Genomic DNA, 20,870 nt, shown 5'->3' with positions numbered 1-20,870 from the left:
GACCATACTGGAGACCAGCAGTCAAAACATAAGACATTATACATGCAACATGGTAAGCAAGCAGTTTACACTGGGAGCTGCCACATTCATTTTAGGAAGATTAATCTCAGAGAGGAAAGCATATGTGGAACTGGATCACAGCACTTCACATATTCAAGCTTGTGTAAGATACAAAGTGATCAATCCCCGTAAGATCTTTGTAAAGTGAACAAGGTTTATTATTTATAGTAGTAAACAGCCTGGCATTTATCTTTTCAAAGCATGGCAGTGGCATAAAGTATGTTTTAACTTTTGTTGTTTCCAGTTATTTGCATTTTAAAAGCTCTGCTGTGAATCATTGTACTTTTCTTGAATTGAATGATTTATATAAGACAAGGTACTTGGAATGTACTGAAATTACAATTCTCAAAGCTAGTGAGGAATGAAAGAGCATGGACAACATGGAAATTCAGTGTTACTTATGCAGCTGTATATATAGTCTAATATGCAATTATTGAACCTCTGAGTTTTCTTGGCAGAGATGGCAAGATCACAAAGGCCCCTGGCAGGATGGGTGCCTGCCTCGCTGTCCTGATACCATCAGGAGGTGGCAGCACAACAATGAGGCAGCACAGGCACTGAGATATGTCCTCATTGCCAGTCTGCTTCAACTTCACTCACATGGACTGGAAGCCTGTTTACTGCACTGGTGTTAGAACATGAACCTTAGCAGAAGCTGAGGTCAGGTTTAATGAGAGTAACTCTTTGGAGTATGTACAGCAGTGCATGATGTGTTTTATTGTAATTACTTCCTACTAGAAGCAAATCTCCTTTCTCCTCTCTCACCAGCAAGTCCTATTCATCCTCTCATACAGTTCAGGGGTTTTGTATTATGACAATTTCGATTCAGTTTTCTTCTTGAACTTGATCCTGGCTCTCTGTACATCACTGCTCGAAGTGCTTTTTCACTGCTCTGTACCAGAAAAGTCACATCTCTCTCACATATTTTGTGATGTTTGAGGCTATTCCATATTATTTGTTGAGATAATCCTTGCATGGACTGAGAGCAGCTCTTTGTGCTCAGAGCTACACCTGGTAGTAAGTGTTGAGGTTGTCCTGTGCTCTTTCAGCCCAAGGCAGTCTCAGAACAGGAGGCAGTGCTGGAGAAGCCTCTTCTGCACACCTGCAGCAGTGTGAAAGACATATCACTCTTTAAGCTCATTATTTAAGATCTAGTGCTTTAGAACTGTCCCTGATTTTTTTTTTCTGGGTTTGGGAGGGGTTTTGTAATGGTTTGTGTTGACCAGAGTTCTGGTGACAGAACAGGCAGCAGAGACATTTGGTCCGCACTCAGTATACTTGTCTAAAGGAGCATCACAATCACTCTCAGAATGTTTTACTGAATTATCATCTGCCTTTATTGTGATTTTACAGAGTGACGTCTTTAGAATATTCTTTTTTTTTTTTTTCCTTTTGTCAAAGTACACGGTAATACTTCCAGCCCCGTGCCAGTGGGATTGCAGCGTCTATGGATCACACAGGTGCATTGAGCCCCGTCCTTCCCTTGCCAAGAGTAACAGTGACACCCTGTGGCAGATTGAGTAGAGGCCGTGTGCCCAATTTCCTTGGTTTCTTTCAAATTTGCCTCCGAATTTCTTACCCGGCAGGGGGTGTGACAGGAGGAATTTCTCCCCTACACGTAGGAGGGCTGCATCAGATTGTCACCTGTCTCTTATTAGACGTTTCCATTATTGGAAGACATGTCTAATGAGCACTTTAATTCTTAGATACAGAGAACATTCTGCCCCAGATGGCCAGATGCTCGTGGAGGTGGAACACAAAACAGAAATTGAGAAAAGAAATTTTATGTTTCAGTTTAAATTGATGTTACAGGAATATACTGTTCTTCATGATCATTCATACTGCTTTTCTCTAACATGGCAACAGTCTATTGAACCACATCAGATTGCAATGACAAAGATATCACAATATAAAAGTATCCACAACACAAAACTTACTACATAAACAACTGCAGGTGGAAGTCAGGGCCATCCTTTGAACTTCTTACTTGCACCATTCCTTTGGTTTGTTTAATGAGTATAAACAGCACAATTGCTCTGTAATTACTGACATCATTCTGATTCCAGCCAAGGCCTCACTGCACAGTACCATGGTTCTACTGTGTTATCACATCCTAATGTAAGACCATGTACCCCAGTTGAATATTTTCCAATGAGCTGAACTTCTGACACTCAGTAAGTGCTACATGGCTGACTGAATAGTATGGGCTGCACACTGCAAGTGCTTTAAGCCTCATGCATGTGAAATAGCTGACAAAAGAGATTTAAAACTTCATGAGAACAAATGGTCTGCTTTTGGCTGTTTTGGGGGTTTGGTGGTGGTGGTTTCTTTGGGTTAGATGTTGCTGGTCTTGTCGGTTTTATATGGATGTAGGAAGGAGGAAAAAAAATATTAGGCAAATATCCCTGTGAAGCTTCATTTGAATAATCTGTTATAGACAGATTACCTTTAAAAACTAATGAACATGCAAGCAAGGATGTAATAAATTAGGTTTTGTGTCCTCTGTGCTTGAAATTTAAGGCTACTTGTCCAAGTTTAGGTGTTTGGGTGGCAAGGCAATCTTCTTTAAGCAGTGGAATAGACTGCACTAATCAATGTCTTATTCTTAAAAGACTCTAATAAGCAAGTTACAGAAGTGTCTATGGCAAATATTTTGGGTAGAGTGGGATCTATTTCTAAGTGAAGATGTGGAGCAGATTACTTCCTAAGGCTCCTCCCAGTCCTTCTTTCAGTGAGTTTGTGTCATTGAATTTTGTGATTTAAATAGTATTTTGTGCACATCTATTATACTTTCCCAAGTTCTGTTGCTCAGGTGCCATCCACACAAACACTACCTCACTACCTTGTTCCTTTTGTGGGCTTGGCAGGCTTGCACTTGGTGCACAAACCCAGAGTCACAGCATGAGCACTTGTGCTGAACAAAGAAAGGACATTATTTCCACCATCACAAGTGGACCTTGGTGAAGGACTGGAACACAGGAGTCCCATTGGACATAACCATGGGAGGGAAAAAAAGGGGCACCTGTGCTTCCAAGCACTGCTCTTTCCTTCTATTTGGCTTTCCAAGATCCCTGGGGATCAGTTTTCAGAATTGGTTTCCATTTGGCAGAACCAAGCTCCCACAGCTCAGTGTGTGCAGCACTGCCCTGTGGCTGCACAGCTGTGCCCTGAGGGGAGCCTGTGTCTGGAGAGGAGTTTGCTCTGACAGGTTCTGGTGATCAGAGGATACTGCAATGCTCAGAAGCACTCTGAATTCTCCCCTGAATGACGGGTTTATCACATGGGAGCACTCCCTGGCAGACAGTGCCAACATGACAAGGTTGACCTGGGCCTCCCTCCACTTGGCACTTCAGAGTTTGAAGACACTGCTTGGTAGAAGGTTGAGTATTATTTTATTTGGGCTTTTACTTATTTGCTTTAGCTGAGATTTGTGAAAAAAACATTTTTAAGGCAGAAAAAAGTAAAATTGGGTAGGATTTCCTGTGTTGTTTTATATCTGGATCAATCACGGAAGATTTTTACAAGAGAAACAATTTAAGTAACTCCTATTTAAATGTTTCTGATTCCTTGTATGCTCTTCATATCACATCAGATTTTCTCGGGTACAGACTTCCAATTACAGAATTTAAAAATTATTCTGGTTTTGGTCTGTTTCTTTTCATCTTTTCATTTCTTTCTTTGTTTTTGTTTTTTTTGGGTTTTTTTCCTTTTTTTTCAAATAAAACACCAGTGATAACTTTTCTACTGCACATAGCTAAATATTTAAGAATAGATAGGAATACATACAGGAAATAAGATTGAATTTTGAAGACAATTCCTGAGAAATATCTACAAGCATTTAATTTAATTGTCTCTCTTTAGGGAACTGGGCCTTCCCCTTAGCTGCCATTGTAAATATATTTCACAGGACACGGATAATAACAAAACTGCCTCTGGTATTCCTGGTTTGTATCAGAGAGCATTGGGAGCCAGAGCTGCAAAAGCTTCATGTGTCCTTGAGACATCAGTGACTTGCAGCTATAGAGGAAGTGAATATCAACTTAGGTGTTAATCCTGTAAAGATGTATGCATACACATGATTTTTACACTCTGCACTGACTTAATGAAGTTAATGACTGTAAGTTCTTGAAGCAGTTTTTTTAATTCTTTGTTTTATATATGGTGACTCTGTGGACCAAAATGGCTTTTATGGAAGTGATATTTGCCACTGATTTTCCAACTAAAAATATATTTTTCCAATACTAGCTGAATGAAAGGTCAATTAGGGGCAGTGTAGAGACATCCTATTAATTTATTTAGATTAACAATACTGTAAAGTCTGTCAATTAATATTATTTTTGTGTATTAATTACTGTTAATAGTATAAATTAATAGGATGCTAGATGAAGTATTTTATTTTTTCATGAGAGTTTAATCCTGCATGGCTTAAAAACCTGAGGAGCAATATATCATGCCATGAATAAAGAAGTAAAAACAACATATATTTTTTTATTGTCTAGATAATATGCCACATGGGTGCTGATTTTCATATGTAATCTCTTCTGGGAATGGAAATTATTATCTGGAAATAATGTGAATGCAATTAGCAATTTGAGTCTGCTAAATTATTAAAGTCTACTTAAATATGATGAATCAATTTTTTTACTTTAATGAAAATTTCTAATGAGATAATAAACTGCATCTCTAAGGAGATCATAAACTATTTTACATTAGAGTCTCCAGACTAGGCTAGATTATCACCTTCTCTTTAGTTTTCAAACCATTCTAAGTTTTTAGCAGCATACTGAAGCAAGTCATAGGAACACATGCCTAGTAAAAAATGCCCTATATACATCTTTTATCTTGTGTAAACTCCCCTTGGTTATTAATTTTAAAAGGTTACAATACTTAAGACCATGTAAGTTGGTTTTTATGTTGTTTATGAATCATCTAAGTCTACAACTACATTCTGTAACACTACCTAATTTTCACACACAGAATATTTGCAAACCTAAGCAAAGATTTTCTGATGTTGTCTTGACTTTGAAGATTGGTCTGTTTAGTGCCAATTCTGTCTTTCCAGGAAGTCAGTAGTAGAGAAAGTCACTGTAAAAATGTCCATTGATTTTAACTAAGTAATTTGTATCAAGTTGGAGAACCTTGCCAAATTCATATGAAGCAAATGATAGCAACTTGCCTTTTTTTTTAAGGTGGAGGGGTGCAGGTGCATATAAAAGCATTTAGCTGCCTGATCAAGCCTGCAAAACTGGAATGCCTTTAGCAAACTAGGTGCCAGCTTCACCAGTGTATTACTCCAGTTTTACACAGTGCTCAATTTCCTGACAGCAACTGGAGTAGTGCAGTGGCAAAACAGCACCTCAGCTCCACAGGCTCATTGCAGATATCCAAGAACAGCTTGTATTTACTGCTGTGAGCAAGCACCTGTGCAGCAGCAGCAGCAGCAACAGCAGCAGCAGCATGTCATTTGGTACATGCAGGTAATTGGCATTACAGACTGGAACAACACTAGAGTCTGCCTAGTTAGCCAGGTAAACACTAATCTCTCAGACAAAACCTTGCAGTCATGGTCCAGCTTCTCCCCATCTTGGAACCTCCTGCTTCATTTGGTGGATCTGCTTCTGGAGTTCATCTCTGTCCAGCTTCATTTTTGCTTCTAGAACTTGCCGTAGAGACCCAATGCTCTCGTAGATAGCTGCAAACCCTATTGCAGGTGAGAATGGCATTAGTTCATCATGAGGAGCAGAGTATCACATCACTGCTAGCAGAATGCACTTCCATAATGCTCTGCTTTGCACTAGGAACTCAGCAAAAGTTCTGAAGGACATGGGGTGTAACTGTGTGCTGAAGGCAGAAATGCCCTGATGGCAGCCCAGCAATGGCTGTGCCTGCTTTGGGGAGGGCACTTCTAAGCTGGGTGTCACCCCTTATTGCTCTGCTTTTTACACTTAGTGAAAATCCCTCTTAATGTCACAGGTTACATCTGCCCCAAAAGTATTTAAGCTACTTTGATACAATCCAAGATATTTTGCATATTAGTATGTCACCACAATTCAGAATAAAGAACTGGATAAATATGGTCCTACCAGCATTGACTTCAGCTTTCATTTCTTTTATATCTTCATTTATCTCATTTTGAAGTTTGACAATGCGAATATTTATCTTTTCTTCAGTCTGTTTTGCTTCGTGTGCCTCCATGGTTATCTTCTGCATTTCTTCTATTCTCTCAATTTTCTCTGCCATTTGGTTGAATTTCATCTCAATACCTCTCTCACTCATTTCCTAGAGCCAGGAAACAGAATTTTAATTATTTACTGTGCATGTGGAATAATGGTGGACTTTTTAAAATATGAAATAGATACTGATTTATCATCTTTTATCTGGAATTCAAAATGTAATGCATTACAATTTTCATAAAATCATTTCAAATTACTTGATTAGTGTAGCTTAAAATACTGATCTATTTAGTAGTGATCAGATTCATTTAAAGATTCTCAAGCTGTAGGTATTACACTTGATATTGATGAAGAGACTTTGGCATATTCTGAGGCTATCTGAAAATCTCACTCAAATAATATCTCAATTATATCATCTTAATCATTAATAATGCTTTTGAATGCTTCTGAAAAGTATTACAGGACATTTGAATGAAACTTACAGTGCTTTCCTTAAAAGTCAGTGAGAGTTGGTCGATTTTTTGCACAAGCTCTTTTTCAGTCCTTCCATGTTCCTGTTCCAACCAGCTCCGTGCAGACAAAATCTGATTGCTGAGCTCCTCAACAGCATCTTTCAATCTAGGAGCACAACAGAAATTAGCAGATACAAAGAGCTGGTCACTGAACAGTGAATTATGAAGGTGTTCATAAAAACACAAAATGGCAATTTAATACATTCTTCATATTAATATTCACCAGATTAAGGCGATCCTTTGAATTTTAAACTGGATGTGGTAACATTGGTTTAGGAAATAAAGGTAAAAGTTCACAGCAAATTTATATGAAACACATTACAAAATTTGGATCATAGTAGATGAAAATTCTTTGTGACATTGAAAACAGAATCTGGTTATCCATTTAGATTATAAACTTTATGTCCATATATATCAAATTAGAGCAAAGATTTGGTAGCCACTTATTCTGGTGACAGTGCTGGTTCCTGTAGCTCCACTTACATTGCCTATACCCACATCAACTTTACTCCAACCAATGGGACCAGTGAAACTGTTTCTTTCCTTCAGTGAATATGTGAAACCTGCATTGCATGAGGATGGTGATAAGCAGTAAGAAATGAGGATGGGGATGGTTTATACCAGGACAGCTACTGAGTGAAATGCCTGGAGAGGAGTTAACATGTCAATTGAATATAATGACCCCATGTAATATCTGGTAGTACAGAGTATCTAATCACTAATCATTTAGGTATTTCAGTTATATTCATGTTTGAAGCCAGTTTAAAGCAATAGCACTCTCTGATTGCTGTGACTTGCTTCCTGCTTGCTTCAGTTGAACTTTTTCCCCTGCTCTGGACAGCCACCTCCAGCATTCATTGCTTCAGACAGCTTTTACAGAAAGGCACCAGGCCACTCCAACAAAAACCCTTAGTTGTGTCCTTTAATAAAAGTTCTGCCTGAAAACTTAACTAGGAACTTAACTTTTCAGAATTGCCTAACCACATTAGGGGCAGAATTCTTGGTGAAAGCAAGTCCCTCTTGACCTCTTGACAGTCAGCTTTTGTAATATCTGTGGAGCAAACACACATATTCATAGAGGTTCCTGCTTTTATAGGCCTGAAGATTAAAAACTGAGGCCAGACTGGGAAAATGGAGGCCCTACTCCCCAGGTGCATGGCAACAGCAAGGCTTCCCAGGCACTCACTTTGTGTCCAGAACTTGCAGCTGTTGGTTGCTCTCTTTGTAGGCAATCTTCAGCTTTGCTTCTTGTTGCATTATCGATTGCTCTACTCTGCTCAGCAGATGAGAAATCTGAAACAAGATTCAGAATTCTCAACAGCATTTCATCACAGTTTCATTTGGGACATTTTCATAACAGTAGAGATCTAACAGAGAGCTCACTTTTGCTAACATTTCAAAAATTATTGATTTTGGGTATTTTGCTTTATAATGAAAATATACTGTCTCTCAATATGAAAGTATCAGCATTTTGAAAACAGTAAATTTTTTTGCCTTAAATAATGTGAATAGTTTCATCCTGAAAATCGCTGCCTGGCCCCCCCTTTAGACAGCTGAATTTGCATGATCCATACATCTCCAAGTTGCCACATAATCAGAATAAACAAGTGTCCAAGCACTCCACCAATACTGAGGAATGTGCTCCATCACTTTGTGTGTAAGAGCCACTGCAGTGAGAGAAGTGCTGGGTTTAACTGGAGAGAGGTCATAACTACAAGAGAATATTTGCTCTAAAACAACCCTCCCTCTTTCTCAAAGTATAGTGCTCTGGTTCCCTACAAGATGCATGACAACATGCTCCTGGCATGCTAATATACTGCACTGAGGCTTCTGAGAAAGGCAAAGTGCATTTTAGCCTTTTCTTTACCCACTGCAAAAGGAAGATGTAAAATACTTTTGTTGTCTGAGAAAAATGGGAAGGCTTTGAGATGTGACATTAAGGAAAAGGATTCTTCATATCTCCAAGTCTCTGCTTGTATCTAGTGCTCACTTCCGTTCTCAAACCCAATGGAAGAGAAACCTGAGAGAGATTAATGAATTCACAGAACCCAAAGCCAGTTGTGTTTTGCAGACCTTCAAAAATTGTGTTCAAATACATTTAGGATCCTCCTGGAAAGGCCAAAACATACAGCAAAAGCCACAGAGGCTTGCATTGTTGTAGTTTTGTTGAGCATGTGCCTTCACATACTAATCCTTCTACACAGATGCGGCAGGAGGAAATGAAGGACCTTTTCCAGCAAGAGCAGTACAGTAATGCACCTAGTACAATGTTCAATGTAATGAGGACTGTGAGCTGATACACCTCTCCATTTGGGAATCTGTGAGCTCCCAGGTTAATAATTAACAGTAATGGAGTCTGTGTGAATTAGACTAGAACTCTTACCTGTACAGGGATTTCCTTGGTCTAAGTACCATACCTGTATTTCTGCCTCTTTGATTTTAGATTCTAAGATCAGCTTGGAGGTGTGTTGGTCTTTACTTAGACTCTGAAGTCTTTCATATGTAATTTTATGCTCTGCAGACAGCCTGGCTAACCCAGCATCACACCTGTTTGAATAGATAAAAAAACAAAGCACCAGCCAAATAGAAGATAAGGTCCAGAATTTTAAAATTACCCATTTCATACTGGCCATTTCTGTGGAGTTCCTGGCTGGCTAGGGAAGCAATGTCTTTGGGGCTGTAAAAGGGTAATACATCTCCTAGGGTTCAGAGAAGTGTTCCCAAATAGGTCTGAAGGTCAAATAGTCTGATAAACAAATTCCATTGTTCTTGGCACTGGCATGATGTGGGTGGGCTGTGCTATCACTCAGGGAAATCACCTCAGAAATGCAAAGATACAGAATTTCATTTCCATGTGTTTTTGTAATGCTCTAGAAGATATCTGATAAAGTGAGTGTGTGTGTCCCTACATGATTTCTAGCCTAAATAACTGAGGACCATTTCTTCATTACTGTAGCTTTGCATTTTTATTTGTGAAATAGTAGTACACAGCTAGTATGTGTAGTTAACAATGTGGGGCAAATTTTATGGTTCTTAGTCTTTATTTAGGTGAATAAATAAATTGTCATTGAAAGCAATGGCAATTTTGTCTCAGGAAAGGCTGTAAAATGAAGTCCTGAAACATAATAATTATTGTTTTCTTTTGTCACATTGAAACACTTCTTGATGCTGTAGCATTTTCAGGATAATTATGCCATAGAACATGTGTGTTTTCTACCAGATTTTAAAAATAATTTGATCAGGTGGAGTTCATCTACAGTAATGCAGTAAGGGCATTAACTGAGCTGTAAAAATAAGAGTACTGTGATTTCAGGAGTAAGACCTCTGTGAAATATGACTCTTTTTTTTTTTTTTTTTTTTTTTTTTTGCTAAGGGAAATATGTAATCATCAGTGTTACCAAATTTCATATAGGAAACTGATGAAGAACAGACAGCAGTTACAATTTGAGGGAGAAAAAGGCAGTAAAATGGAAAAAGCTGAGGCATGTTAAGTCATTATCTAAACCAATAACATACTTTGTCATCTTTTTAGTCACATTTCAGTTTGAAAGCTTTCATTTCAATATGCATTTTCATCACCTCAGTTTCAGGAATTGCCATTATCATTAAACATGAAGGGAAAGTCACAGCTAAAATGACAAAAGGAGCATCTGCTTATTATTATGGTACAGTTTCAATATGAAAATAATCAGTAATGTAAAATAGCACATAGGCATTATAAAACTTGAGGAAATTAATTTCTAGTGTATTAGTTCAGCATTGTGAGACCTGTTAGTAAGATCTGCAGGAAGCCTGGCTAGGGTTTACATAGCAGTGAAAAGCTTGCAGGGCTCACAATCAGGCAGCTTCTAAAGAAAGACAAAAGAAGCCAAATCTCTCCATGTTGTTACAATCAGAGAGATTCAGAGAAATGGAATCAACTTGCGTCAAGTCACCAAAAGGTCATGGGCTCTAAAAAATGGTTCGTTTTATTTCTCTGAGGCATGGCAGAAAATGGCAACAGCCTTGAAACTACTGAAGCAAATTTAATCAGCAAGCACCTGTGAATGTTTCTAAAATAAATTAGTGTTTTAGGTTTAATCACAGAGCATCTCTCTTCTTCATGGAATTCAGTTATGTGGTCAAAGGGTTCATGTAGTTCCATGGTAACTGAAACATTAATGTTCTGACAAGCTGAATTTAATGTCTGCCTGGTATGCACAGATCAGATTATTTTGGTTTATCTTCTGTATCTGTTGTACACACTCACAAACATGATTGGTTTTGACCTGGAACAAAATATTACTGTTCAGCATCAAAGAAATCAAAAGGCAAGTAGTTGTTCTATCACAGTATCACTGGGGCACAGATAAAGTGAGAACTGTGCCAGTATTCTGCAGCTGCTGCTATATGCATATGCTGTCATGATATGGAGAGAGCTTTAATGTTCCTGGTCTATCATAAAAGGAGATGTTTCAATTAAAATGCCAGTGTTTCAGTGAAAAACAAGTAGCTGGAGAACAGGGAGTGAAAAGCAAGTTGAAATGCTCAGTGGGGCACTGGGCAAGAGGAGCAGAGCTGGTGGATTGTGCTGGCCTGGGGCAGGGAGCCCAGAGCTGCCCTCGTGGTGCCACCTCCCACTCAGCAAGGGCCAGAGAGCAGCACATTTACTGCTCCTGGGGAGACTGTCAGTGTGGTGCAGCCCAGATGCATCAGGCTCAATCTGTGCAGCAGGAAAATCTGCCTACGTGTAATGAGCCCAGGTGGTCTGAAATGAATCAGTTCTATAATGTAGATAAAAAAGTCATCTATATATGCAAAGTAGGTCCAATCTGAACATATAGTTGCCATTTCTCTGGATGTTTCAGCTCTCAGGAAGCTTTTATGAAGAGCTACTGCTATCGTTCCAACCAGGCTGCTGGATTTAAACTTTCCAGACAAATGTTCATTATCCACAAGTAATTCTCTAAATAAATGATAAGGCACTAATGAATTTTATGATCTGTTATCACTAGAAAAGGAATTGGTAAATCTCTATAATATAAAATTTACAACATAAGAGACAGAAGGCTGGAGAATTTGATCTACTGGAATCGATCTAGTTTTCTGCTAATGCATCGCTGAATTTTATAGAGGTCATATTTTTTTTCTTAAAGTTAATGATAATGCTGATTTTTAGCAATAATTCAGGGCTGTGAAAACACTTTACAAATTCATCAGTAAACTGTGCTTATTGAGAAAAGATCCAGAGACATGAGCTGTAATGTGTAGTCTGTCACCTTCTGATAGCAGTATTAGTTGATTCTTTGATGTGAGTGAGGTATGTTGGAATGTCATTCCTGCAGAGCAGTGGGGAGTGTGGTTTGGGGCTGTGCTCCAGAAGTGCATGTGCATGTAGGGATCCCTTGTTCCCATCATTAACAGCACCAATCTTCATGAAATAATGAGACAGTTGTTTGATGATATATTGACATGTTACAGAACAGTTGCTGTTAGGAAATAAACTCCCCTCTCTCCAATATGGAACTTGGATAGGATGTTCAGTATGCATGAAATTACTGGAACTGAAATTTGGCCAGAATCCTAAGATGGACACTGAAGTTCTTACATGACAAGGGGCTCATGCTTTGGGATTTACTGTCTAAAGTGATTCCCACTGTCCTGCATGCTGCCAGCCTGGAGCAAGCACAGCACTCAGAGCTACTGCAGCCTGAGCCTCTCAATGGACCTTTGCTGTGGCTGAAAGTTGATGCACAAGAAGTTGGTAACCCACAGTAACTTGATCATGTTTCTAATGTTTCACTCTGAATTCATCTGGAAACCAGCAGCACTAGAGTAAATGTATTTCATATAAGGAACATTGGCTAAGTAATCAGAAGGTGTTTATCTCAGGGAAAGTCTCTGTGTTGTACCAAAGGCACAACAAGCCACTGTCTTGGCATAATCTCCAGCTAGTGCTATAATCATTATTCACTGGAACACTAATTTCAAAGTAGAATATGTCTGCAAATAAAGGCAAATGGCTTTCTCTCATGGACCACTGCTTTAAATTGCTTCCTCATAAAGGGAAGATTTTTCTCCTCATTCAGGGATTTTTTTTTTAAGAGAACATGCTGAATAGAAGCATAGAATGCAGTATGGTAGGTAGCAGTTAAAGGCAATAAACTGATTATTTTATGGGAATAAATACAAGTAACCTGCATTCGTCACACAGTCTGACATAAGGCACATGGGTATAATCTCATTCCATTTGCAGATAAATTGCAACCTGGGCACAGCACTAGGGTGGTGCCCTAAGGAAATAAAGGAAGAAGCCCTGGCACAGCCTGTGCCCATCCCCACCCGCCCATACTGAGGTCACTGTCCTGGCCCTGCAGTGACACCGATACCAGCACAAGTTTCTTCTCTTGAGTTCCCTGACTGAGGGCAGGGGCACCACATGTTGCCCCCCAAGGTGTCAGTAACAGTGCTGCTCCACACAGAGCCCCTCTCAGGATGTAGTATGATCTCAAAGTATTTTTATAGAAAGAAGCAGGAAGATCTAAGCATGTACATTTTGAGGGATTTCTCAGCAGGATAAATACGTGTATGTGTATCTCTTTATAGGCTTTTCCATCAATTTCCTGATTTGAAAAAATAAACTAGTTCATTTGTGTTTGCTAAAGGATAGTTTACTGTTTAATTCTTTTTGAAACCTCTGAAGTATTTTCTATAAAATGGGCTATGAAAGTTACAGTGGAAGCTTTAAACAATTGAATAATTGTCTGATAAGAAAATACGAAAATCTTAGTTCAATGAAAATCCCTCTCTGATTATTTCTATATGTTGTTGAAGGTTATCACTAAATCAGGTGACATGCAGAAAAGGAATCAAAATTATCTGCACAATATAGACAACGGGTCACATTCAGGACAAGTATAACTCCACCAAAATTATTACCCAAGCAGCTGTAGGCCAGGTTATGTCCTTTTCCTGCAGCTGTACACATCGTCTGTCTCTCATGTTCAACTTTACAGGCACTCAAGCAAATGTTGTTGTGCTGAGGTTTGTAAATTTGTCATTGACGGCACAACTGAAGCCTGTGCAGCCACAGAATTGTAACCAGGAGCTTTGGGCAGCCTGAAAACCTCTGTTACTGTACAGTTTTTTGTTCCTTAAGTGTCATGTAGCCCATGTGGGATTTAATATGGCTAACAACTAACTGAATGTGCAGATTTCTACTTCTAAAATATATGCAAAAATGTGCAACTGTTTTGTTCTTCACAAGTGCAGATTGTTCCATGCTGCCTTTATAATTGTGCTAATTAACGTGTTTCAAAGACACGAGTCTAACCACAGTACTTTTTAAAAGCTGAACCAAATCCAATTTCCCAGGGAATTTGAGATAATTTATTTAGAACTAATTTCAGGAATGTTAGGAATTAAGGGTGATGTTGTCAAATTTAATATGTAATACTGGAATGCAAAGTATTATTATTCATTTTCTTGAAAACACAGAGCAAAATTATCCTTGGAATTTTGCCAAAGTTGAATTCAGCCCATTATCATTAATACTTCAGGATTAAAACAAGATTAGCTAGCCCCCAAAACACAGTTCCATGGGGACTTTTACCTTGCAACTCTTCCCCGAAGATCTCCTAGGCCAGAAAGCTGCCGCATTTCAAGACTCTTCAGGGTAGAATTTGTTCCATAGCTGAGATTGTCTCTGACACGTATCTGTTCCTGCAGCATCTACAGAACATTCATATGCAAATAAAAACTCAGTATGGCACATTTAATGTACACTTTAAATGTCACTCATTATTTTTCAGTAATTCAGTATCCTCAGATGCCATTTTATTATTACTTTATTCAAAGCTTTGTCTTGTAATGTACTAAACCAGGTACTTTTAGTTATTCTATTATTTCTTATTATTAGTGTCCAATCTGCACACAACTACCATAATATATATAAAGTATAACTTGACAGTGAAATGGAGACTTAAATTATTTTTTTCTCCTTTCATTTTCCCCACCACACCCCTGTTATTCACTGCAGCAGAGGTCAGACATGAAGTCATGTGTCTGCCTAGGATTAGGTCATAAAAATGAGCACTTGGGTTTGGTTACTTCATGTCGTCAGTGAGTCGGAAGGGAAAGAAAGTTTATTATAGAGTGAAGGCATTTCCTACTGTTTATACAGCACAGCCTTTGGACTGAAGTTGAGCTGGGTATTAGTGTCACATTAATTCATTTTTTCAAGATTTTCCAGTGCAGCTTTTGAAAGCAAGCTTATTAGAACCACAAAGGCTCCTGTGTTTATATGCTAATATCCTGTGCTATTTTCATAGCCACCGAAAGAATTATGTAATTTGCAAACACTTTTTCAAGTTGTAAAAACAATTTATAAGCGTACAGGATCTTCAGACCTTGTCTGACCTTTACTTATCCCGCGGTAAACTTGGTTAGGAAATGAGAAGCAGTAAGCAGCTGAGATGGCATTAGCGCTGTGCAACATTCTTGCCATACCTCGATGTCCCGGTTGAGCTGCCTCACTATCGCAGTAATGTTTCGGATGTGCTCTTCCAGGAGTTGCCTTGCCAACCGGTCACCCCCCCCTTTGTTCTGCATTCTGTGCAGCGTGGAAACAATGTCCTCCTTAATGCGGAAAGCGTGCTCCACAAGAGCTGCTGTTGTTTTCTCATGGCTCAGGATTCTGTCCTCCAGCTGATCCACCAGGCTGGCGGAGGCCAGCGGCACCGCTGTCAGCGCCTGGCTGTGCAGAGGGATGTTCCGGACCCGTCTGGGGGAACAATAACCACATCTTGTTAACTTCTCACACAAAACTCTGCAATGCCTTTGCACTGGAGTCAGTGTGACACTGTCCGAGTGCTGGCAGTGCTGGGGAGAAGCCCCAAAATACACCCAGAGAGAGTTCCCACTGCTACAAATAAGTGGGTGCTGTGTTGGCTACCGTGTGTCTTGTACAGGCTTTTTCTCATGCTCTTTAAAGAAGCTTACAAAAGCATGGGATCTTAAGGAAAGGACATTAGCATAATAAAAGTAGTTACAAATCAGAACTATAATTTGATTATGAATCCAAATTCAAACCCTTCCTACTGAGTTTCAAAAGTAATGTTATTTGTCTTTACAGTTTTCAGGCTTAATCAAAACTGTAACAGTTGAAGGTAGGTATTGTAAATTAAATGAAACCAGGCCAGAATTAAAAAGGAGTAGTTTGTGTCAATCCCTTTTCTGTCTCTATAGCTAGCCTGTAATACCATACAGAAGCTTGTTCCCCTGCAAACTGGACAGGAGCATATGTGGGCATAGAAACTGAGGCGAGACCAAATTTATGACAAGCTTCTCATAGTCTTAGAAGTTAAATTTCCCCCCAAAATAGCTTACATTCGGGTACCTTGAATAATTATCTAAATTTTTGCATTGCATAGCTCCCATGGAAAGCAGTGGAGCTCATGGGTGTTGAAAGTAATAAAATTAATCTGCTAATACATGCAACCTTTTCCTGCCACTGTGCTCTGTAAAGAATAACAACATTTTCAGAAGCATAAGTAGAGGATACAAGTTCAATCCCACTTTAGAAAAGGAGATATTTTTTCTAGGAACTCTTATTTATTGTGTATTCTCATGTTGTTTCCTGTTAATGAGCCAAATTAGCAGTTCAGTTTGACCATGGTTGTGGAATCCTTTGAGTCCTTCGGGGAAATCCCCAGGGCCTTGCCCTGGAAGAATAAACCATAGAGTTTTCCCCACCTAGGCTGAAAGAGAGGACTTATTGATAGATATGTATGAGGATTCCAACAAAGGTCACTTGGGCTCTGTGTTTTCACAACTCATTCCATTCCATTTGATCACTGGCTAAAGTGTTCTTGGACTTCTGGTCAGTGAGATTTAAGCTATTGAATTTCTTTGGAAAATGGCTAAGTAAAAGCTGAGTAAGGCCTTGTGATTTGGGCTATGATTTGAATGTCTGTGGAGTTTCACTTTGCATTGCACACTAATGCCAAAGTCCCAGGTCACAGCATTACTCTATACAGGCAATTAAGAGATACATACTACTTTGCATCATAAAGATTTTTGGTTTTATATTCCAGACTGTACCTTTCAGAAGGGGCAAGAGTTGGGAAGATCGGGCTTCGGTGGGCCATGCTCTGGTCAATAATTTATGTCTGTTGAAAAAGTACAAATTGAATTATTGAATAGCTTATATGTGGCACTGCAATGACTTAAAGCTTTTGCTTTCAGTGCACCTTTAAGTTAAGTGTAATATTATGCTGACACTGGTGATCTTGGCATCCAAATATTGCTAATGCAATAAATGCAAATAAAAATTAATACAAAAGAATGAAGACTAAAAGCAGCTAAAAAGCTTTTTATAGTGAAAATTATACTCTTGAAAAGACAAGGTTGACAGCCTTGAAACTGAAATCTGCTGTTAACCCACATAACTGGTTTGGCAGGACAGAGGTTAACAAAGTCTTGTCCCAAATTTTCTACTGGTCTCTGACATCATTAATCAATTAATAATAAAATAAGGTCTACAGGATGATCATAAAACTTAAGAAAACATTGACTGGAGAATCAAATACAAGTGATTCAATTCAGCAGATTATTAGGGGTAAGATGTTTTTCTCATAAAAGTATTGGCAATCAGAAATCTAAATAAAATGTGTGACATCAGCATAGTTTATCAAAATTTAGTCTTGTATTAATTTGTCTTCAAATCTAAATTACCACACTTTGTGTTGTAAATAAATTCTTCTGTAGTAAGAATACAAATTCTGGTTTTAATTTTTAGACACAGCCAGACAGACTGTGACAGACATTGCAGCAGACTAGGTCTATTAAATAGCTTCAGAAAGATATTTTAGTGTCTTACTGTGAGACCAGTACCTGACTCAGCATCTTTGTCCACTGACAGAAATTAATTAAAAATACATTAGCCTCAATCAAATCCAACTAATCTCCCCTCCATAAAACAAAAAACATTTTTAAGTATAAAGAGAAGTAGTATGGCCTGAGCCTGATCTCCTTGGGAACCTAAAATCCTCACTGCAAAATAAGGCTTGTGTATGAAAAGGAGCTTACAATTGCTGATGAAATCCTGTGCAATCTGGGAAAGATGGGGTTATGGAAATACAATAGTTGAATATCGATAGTGAAGGAGCACTAGGGCTACCCTCTGAGATCTCACAATGCAAAGCATGTTTGTGCTTTAGAAATGTATGAAAGCACTGCCTGAAAGCAGAGAGCAAATATTGTCACAGCGTGTGTGTTCTATTTATAGCACGGCTTCAGAAACTACAAATTAGAAAAAAAACAGTTTTAAGAGAGGCTGGGTTGCTGAGCAGCAGTGACACCAGACAGGAATTCAGAAGGTCTGAATTGAATTCCTTGCTAAATCTCTGATCCTGTTGACTTTGGACAAGTTATTTCCATGAGTAATGACTCAGTTTCCCTATATGTAAGAGAGATAACCATACCTACCTCCTTGTTTAGGTTCTTACATGGCTATGAGTAAAAAGGACAGTACAGGAGCTGGGGGTCATTGTGGTGACTTCTGCATTCAAAGTCCTGCACAGACACTGAATGTCCAGTTCTGCAGTCTGCTCCTCACACTCGTCATTTCCCACTTGTTGGATTTTTAAGGAATGCAGCACTCTGCGAGGTCCCTCCTGGTCACAGCACCAGGCACTCAGTTCTCAGTGGGCCTGAGACCTCCGGGCCTTAACACACCTTAACCATCTTGATGCATTGAATCTTTTAAGCATAATTTAGCTGTAAATACAGGAATTATCCCACTGAATTTGGAAGCTATGTGAACTGCAGCAACAAAGCACTGGATCCTACCTAGAAAAACAAAAAACACATGTTAAAGTCCATACATCTATCAGCATCTTAGTGAAATTTAGTGAAATTCACCTTACAAAAACCAGCCAAACAGTGCTTTAGTCTCACAGCTTTCAGTACCCATTTATTATCAATTAGAAAATAATGTTTGCAGAAAGCTAAGCATAGGTTTGCAGGAAGTCTTAACTCTTTCTGCCAGTCTACCATAAGAAATGCAGCTAAATTTAAGTATTTGGAGTAAGTATGGATATGGAACAGAAGTTACACAAATGAACTTCTCATTCATTTCTCTTTGCTCAGTACATGGTGAAGCATCTCATCATCAGATATCAGATTTCTTGATCTAATCCAACAGCCAGAAAGGGTCTAAGACTTTGATTGGCAGTTGTACAAAACTTTGCTGCAGTTTGAGATATTTGCAATTAACAAATAGGTGTTAGAACTAATGGCAAATTCCTTCTCTATGGTTGTAATACCAACTTACACTAGTAAATAGAAACCATAAGATGTTCTATAAGAGGAGTATAATTTCACGTGGCTCTTTCAATGGCAGTAAACTGGGGTCAAGCAAGATACCAGCCAAAATACTGGTTACAGGTGCTTAATTTATCTTTTTAAAATAATGTTGTTTCCTGCTTGATACTGCTATAAGCAATTTAAGTCATGATGTATTAACCCAGTAAATTCAACCAGTAAATTCAGGTTGACTGACTTAATATTCCAAATATACTTGTCACATGGAAAAGGTACAAGTTTTTTCCTAATTGGAAACGATATGCCTGATTACCAAAAATAACAGTTCACTTGATACTTAAGACAGGTTTTCCATACAAATGTGCAGGGCTTCCTTGGTGTTTCTTTAAATCACTGGCATAAGATGTGTAAAAGCTTGGGGAAAAAAATCATCCATGGGATGTGATGAAGAAATACTTCTAGCAGTGTGCAGTTCACTCCTTGCTATTTGTGCTGTGGCATCCCTTCCCCACTTCTCAGACTGCCTCGCATGTTTATTTTCTGTGGGATCTCCATTTCTCCTGCTCTGAAGGATAATCATACCTGTAATGTTCAGCTTCCCATCTTCCATGATAATCTACAACTAATGCTGTAATGTCTGCGCACCTCGCGGTGTTTTTCACGTTCATTCTCACAATATGCCTGTGAGGTGGGAAGCATTATTATCCCTGAAAATACAATTTCCTTCTGTTGCTGGTAGGGAAGTGAAGCACGGGGCGGGCTATGTGACTTGCCACAAGTCACACGGGAATCAATGCAGACTGAAATACCTGCCTCGGCAAACACTTTAATCACTCTTTCCGTCTTAAAATAGAAACCCTTTGGTTGCTGCTGCACAGGGAGCGTGTGACGGCACCACCCCGGCAGCCGCCAGATGCTTCCCAGTGTTACTCTCGAGTGCGTTGGGGCAACGCTTCGGAGTAAGAGGAAAAGTCCCCGTGCTGCAGCTCGGCAAAGGGATGGGGCAGAGCCCGGGAGAGCCCGGGAGAGCCAGACCCGCGCCAAGCCCTGGGCGCGCCTGTGGCACTCGGGAACACGCGCTGTGTGCGCGACGGGAGCGGGAGCGGCTCCCCCGGGTGCCAGCGGTGCCAGCGCGGGCGCCGAGCCCGGGGCGCCGAGCCGGGTCAAGGGGCTCCGAGCCGGGCCGGGGGGCTCCGAGCCGGGCCGGGAGCCCTCTGGAGAAATAGGTGCGATCGGCCCCGGTGCCGGCCCGTGCCGAACCGCCGTAAGCGGGGGAATCGCGGCGGAGCGATCTGCCCTGCCCTGCCCTGCCCTGCCCTGCCCTGTCCGCGGTTCGGCCCCGCCGGGGTCCAGGCCCCGCGGTGCGGGGGTCAACGGTGGGCGCAGCGAAGGTTGCGGGGACACGGGTGTACGACAGCCGACAGGACACCACGGGACAAACATCACTCTATGGCCATGCAACACTGGGGGACAGAGCCGGGACAGCCTCTGCGCTCACTCACCGGTGCTGGCTCAGGGCAGGGCAGGGCTGCCCGCCGCTCCCGCGCATCCCCGCCGCCAGCCGAGCCCCGCTCCGCTCCGAGCGCGCTGCCGCCGCGGGAGCGGCCGTTCCCGAGGGCTGTGACCGCCGGTGCGCGGCCGGGGCTCCGTCCGCCCGCCCTCCCGGCCGGCTGCGCGGAGCGGATGGGATGGGATGGGAGCGGCTGAGAGCGGGGCGGCCGCCGCAGGCCGGGCTGCGGGAGCGGGAGCGGTTGCCAGGACGCCGTCACCATGGGAACGCTGCCGCCCTGGCGGGGGGAGCCCTTCGAATCGCCCCCTCCTC

The 20,870-nt window shown here is 40.4% G+C and overlaps 1 protein-coding gene across 1 annotated transcript; it reads right to left on the bottom strand.

Annotated features, from left to right (window-relative positions):
- Nucleotides 1-1,391: 1,391 nt before the first annotated feature.
- On the bottom strand, nucleotides 1,392-20,690 carry FAM81A (family with sequence similarity 81 member A). Its single transcript, XM_074549452.1, has 10 exons — nucleotides 20,551-20,690; nucleotides 18,212-18,574; nucleotides 16,826-16,893; nucleotides 15,233-15,506; nucleotides 14,337-14,455; nucleotides 9,163-9,292; nucleotides 7,932-8,038; nucleotides 6,716-6,851; nucleotides 6,144-6,339; nucleotides 1,392-5,761 (listed from the first exon to the last, which is right to left on the bottom strand). Exons 3-10 carry the CDS (start codon nucleotides 16,870-16,872, stop codon nucleotides 5,622-5,624), a joined length of 1,149 nt encoding a protein of 382 aa, XP_074405553.1. The 5' UTR covers nucleotides 16,873-16,893; nucleotides 18,212-18,574; nucleotides 20,551-20,690; the 3' UTR covers nucleotides 1,392-5,621.
- Nucleotides 20,691-20,870: the final 180 nt, after the last annotated feature.

This window comes from Zonotrichia albicollis, chromosome 11 (assembly GCF_047830755.1).
Source record: "Zonotrichia albicollis isolate bZonAlb1 chromosome 11, bZonAlb1.hap1, whole genome shotgun sequence".
NCBI lineage: Eukaryota > Metazoa > Chordata > Aves > Passeriformes > Passerellidae > Zonotrichia > Zonotrichia albicollis.
This window is presented reverse-complemented; position numbering and strand designations above follow the sequence as displayed.

Coding starts and splice junctions, on each gene's coding strand:
- FAM81A (XM_074549452.1), bottom strand. CDS start 16,872: ATGGCCCACCGAAGCCCGATCTTCCCAACTCTTGCCCCTTCTGAAAG. Junction 8,039..9,162: donor TCAAAGAGGCAGAAATACAG/GTATGGTACTTA, acceptor ATCTTGTTTCAG/ATTTCTCATCTGCTGAGCAG. Junction 5,762..6,143: donor GAAAGCTGAAGTCAATGCTG/GTAGGACCATAT, acceptor CACCTGCAATAG/GGTTTGCAGCTATCTACGAG.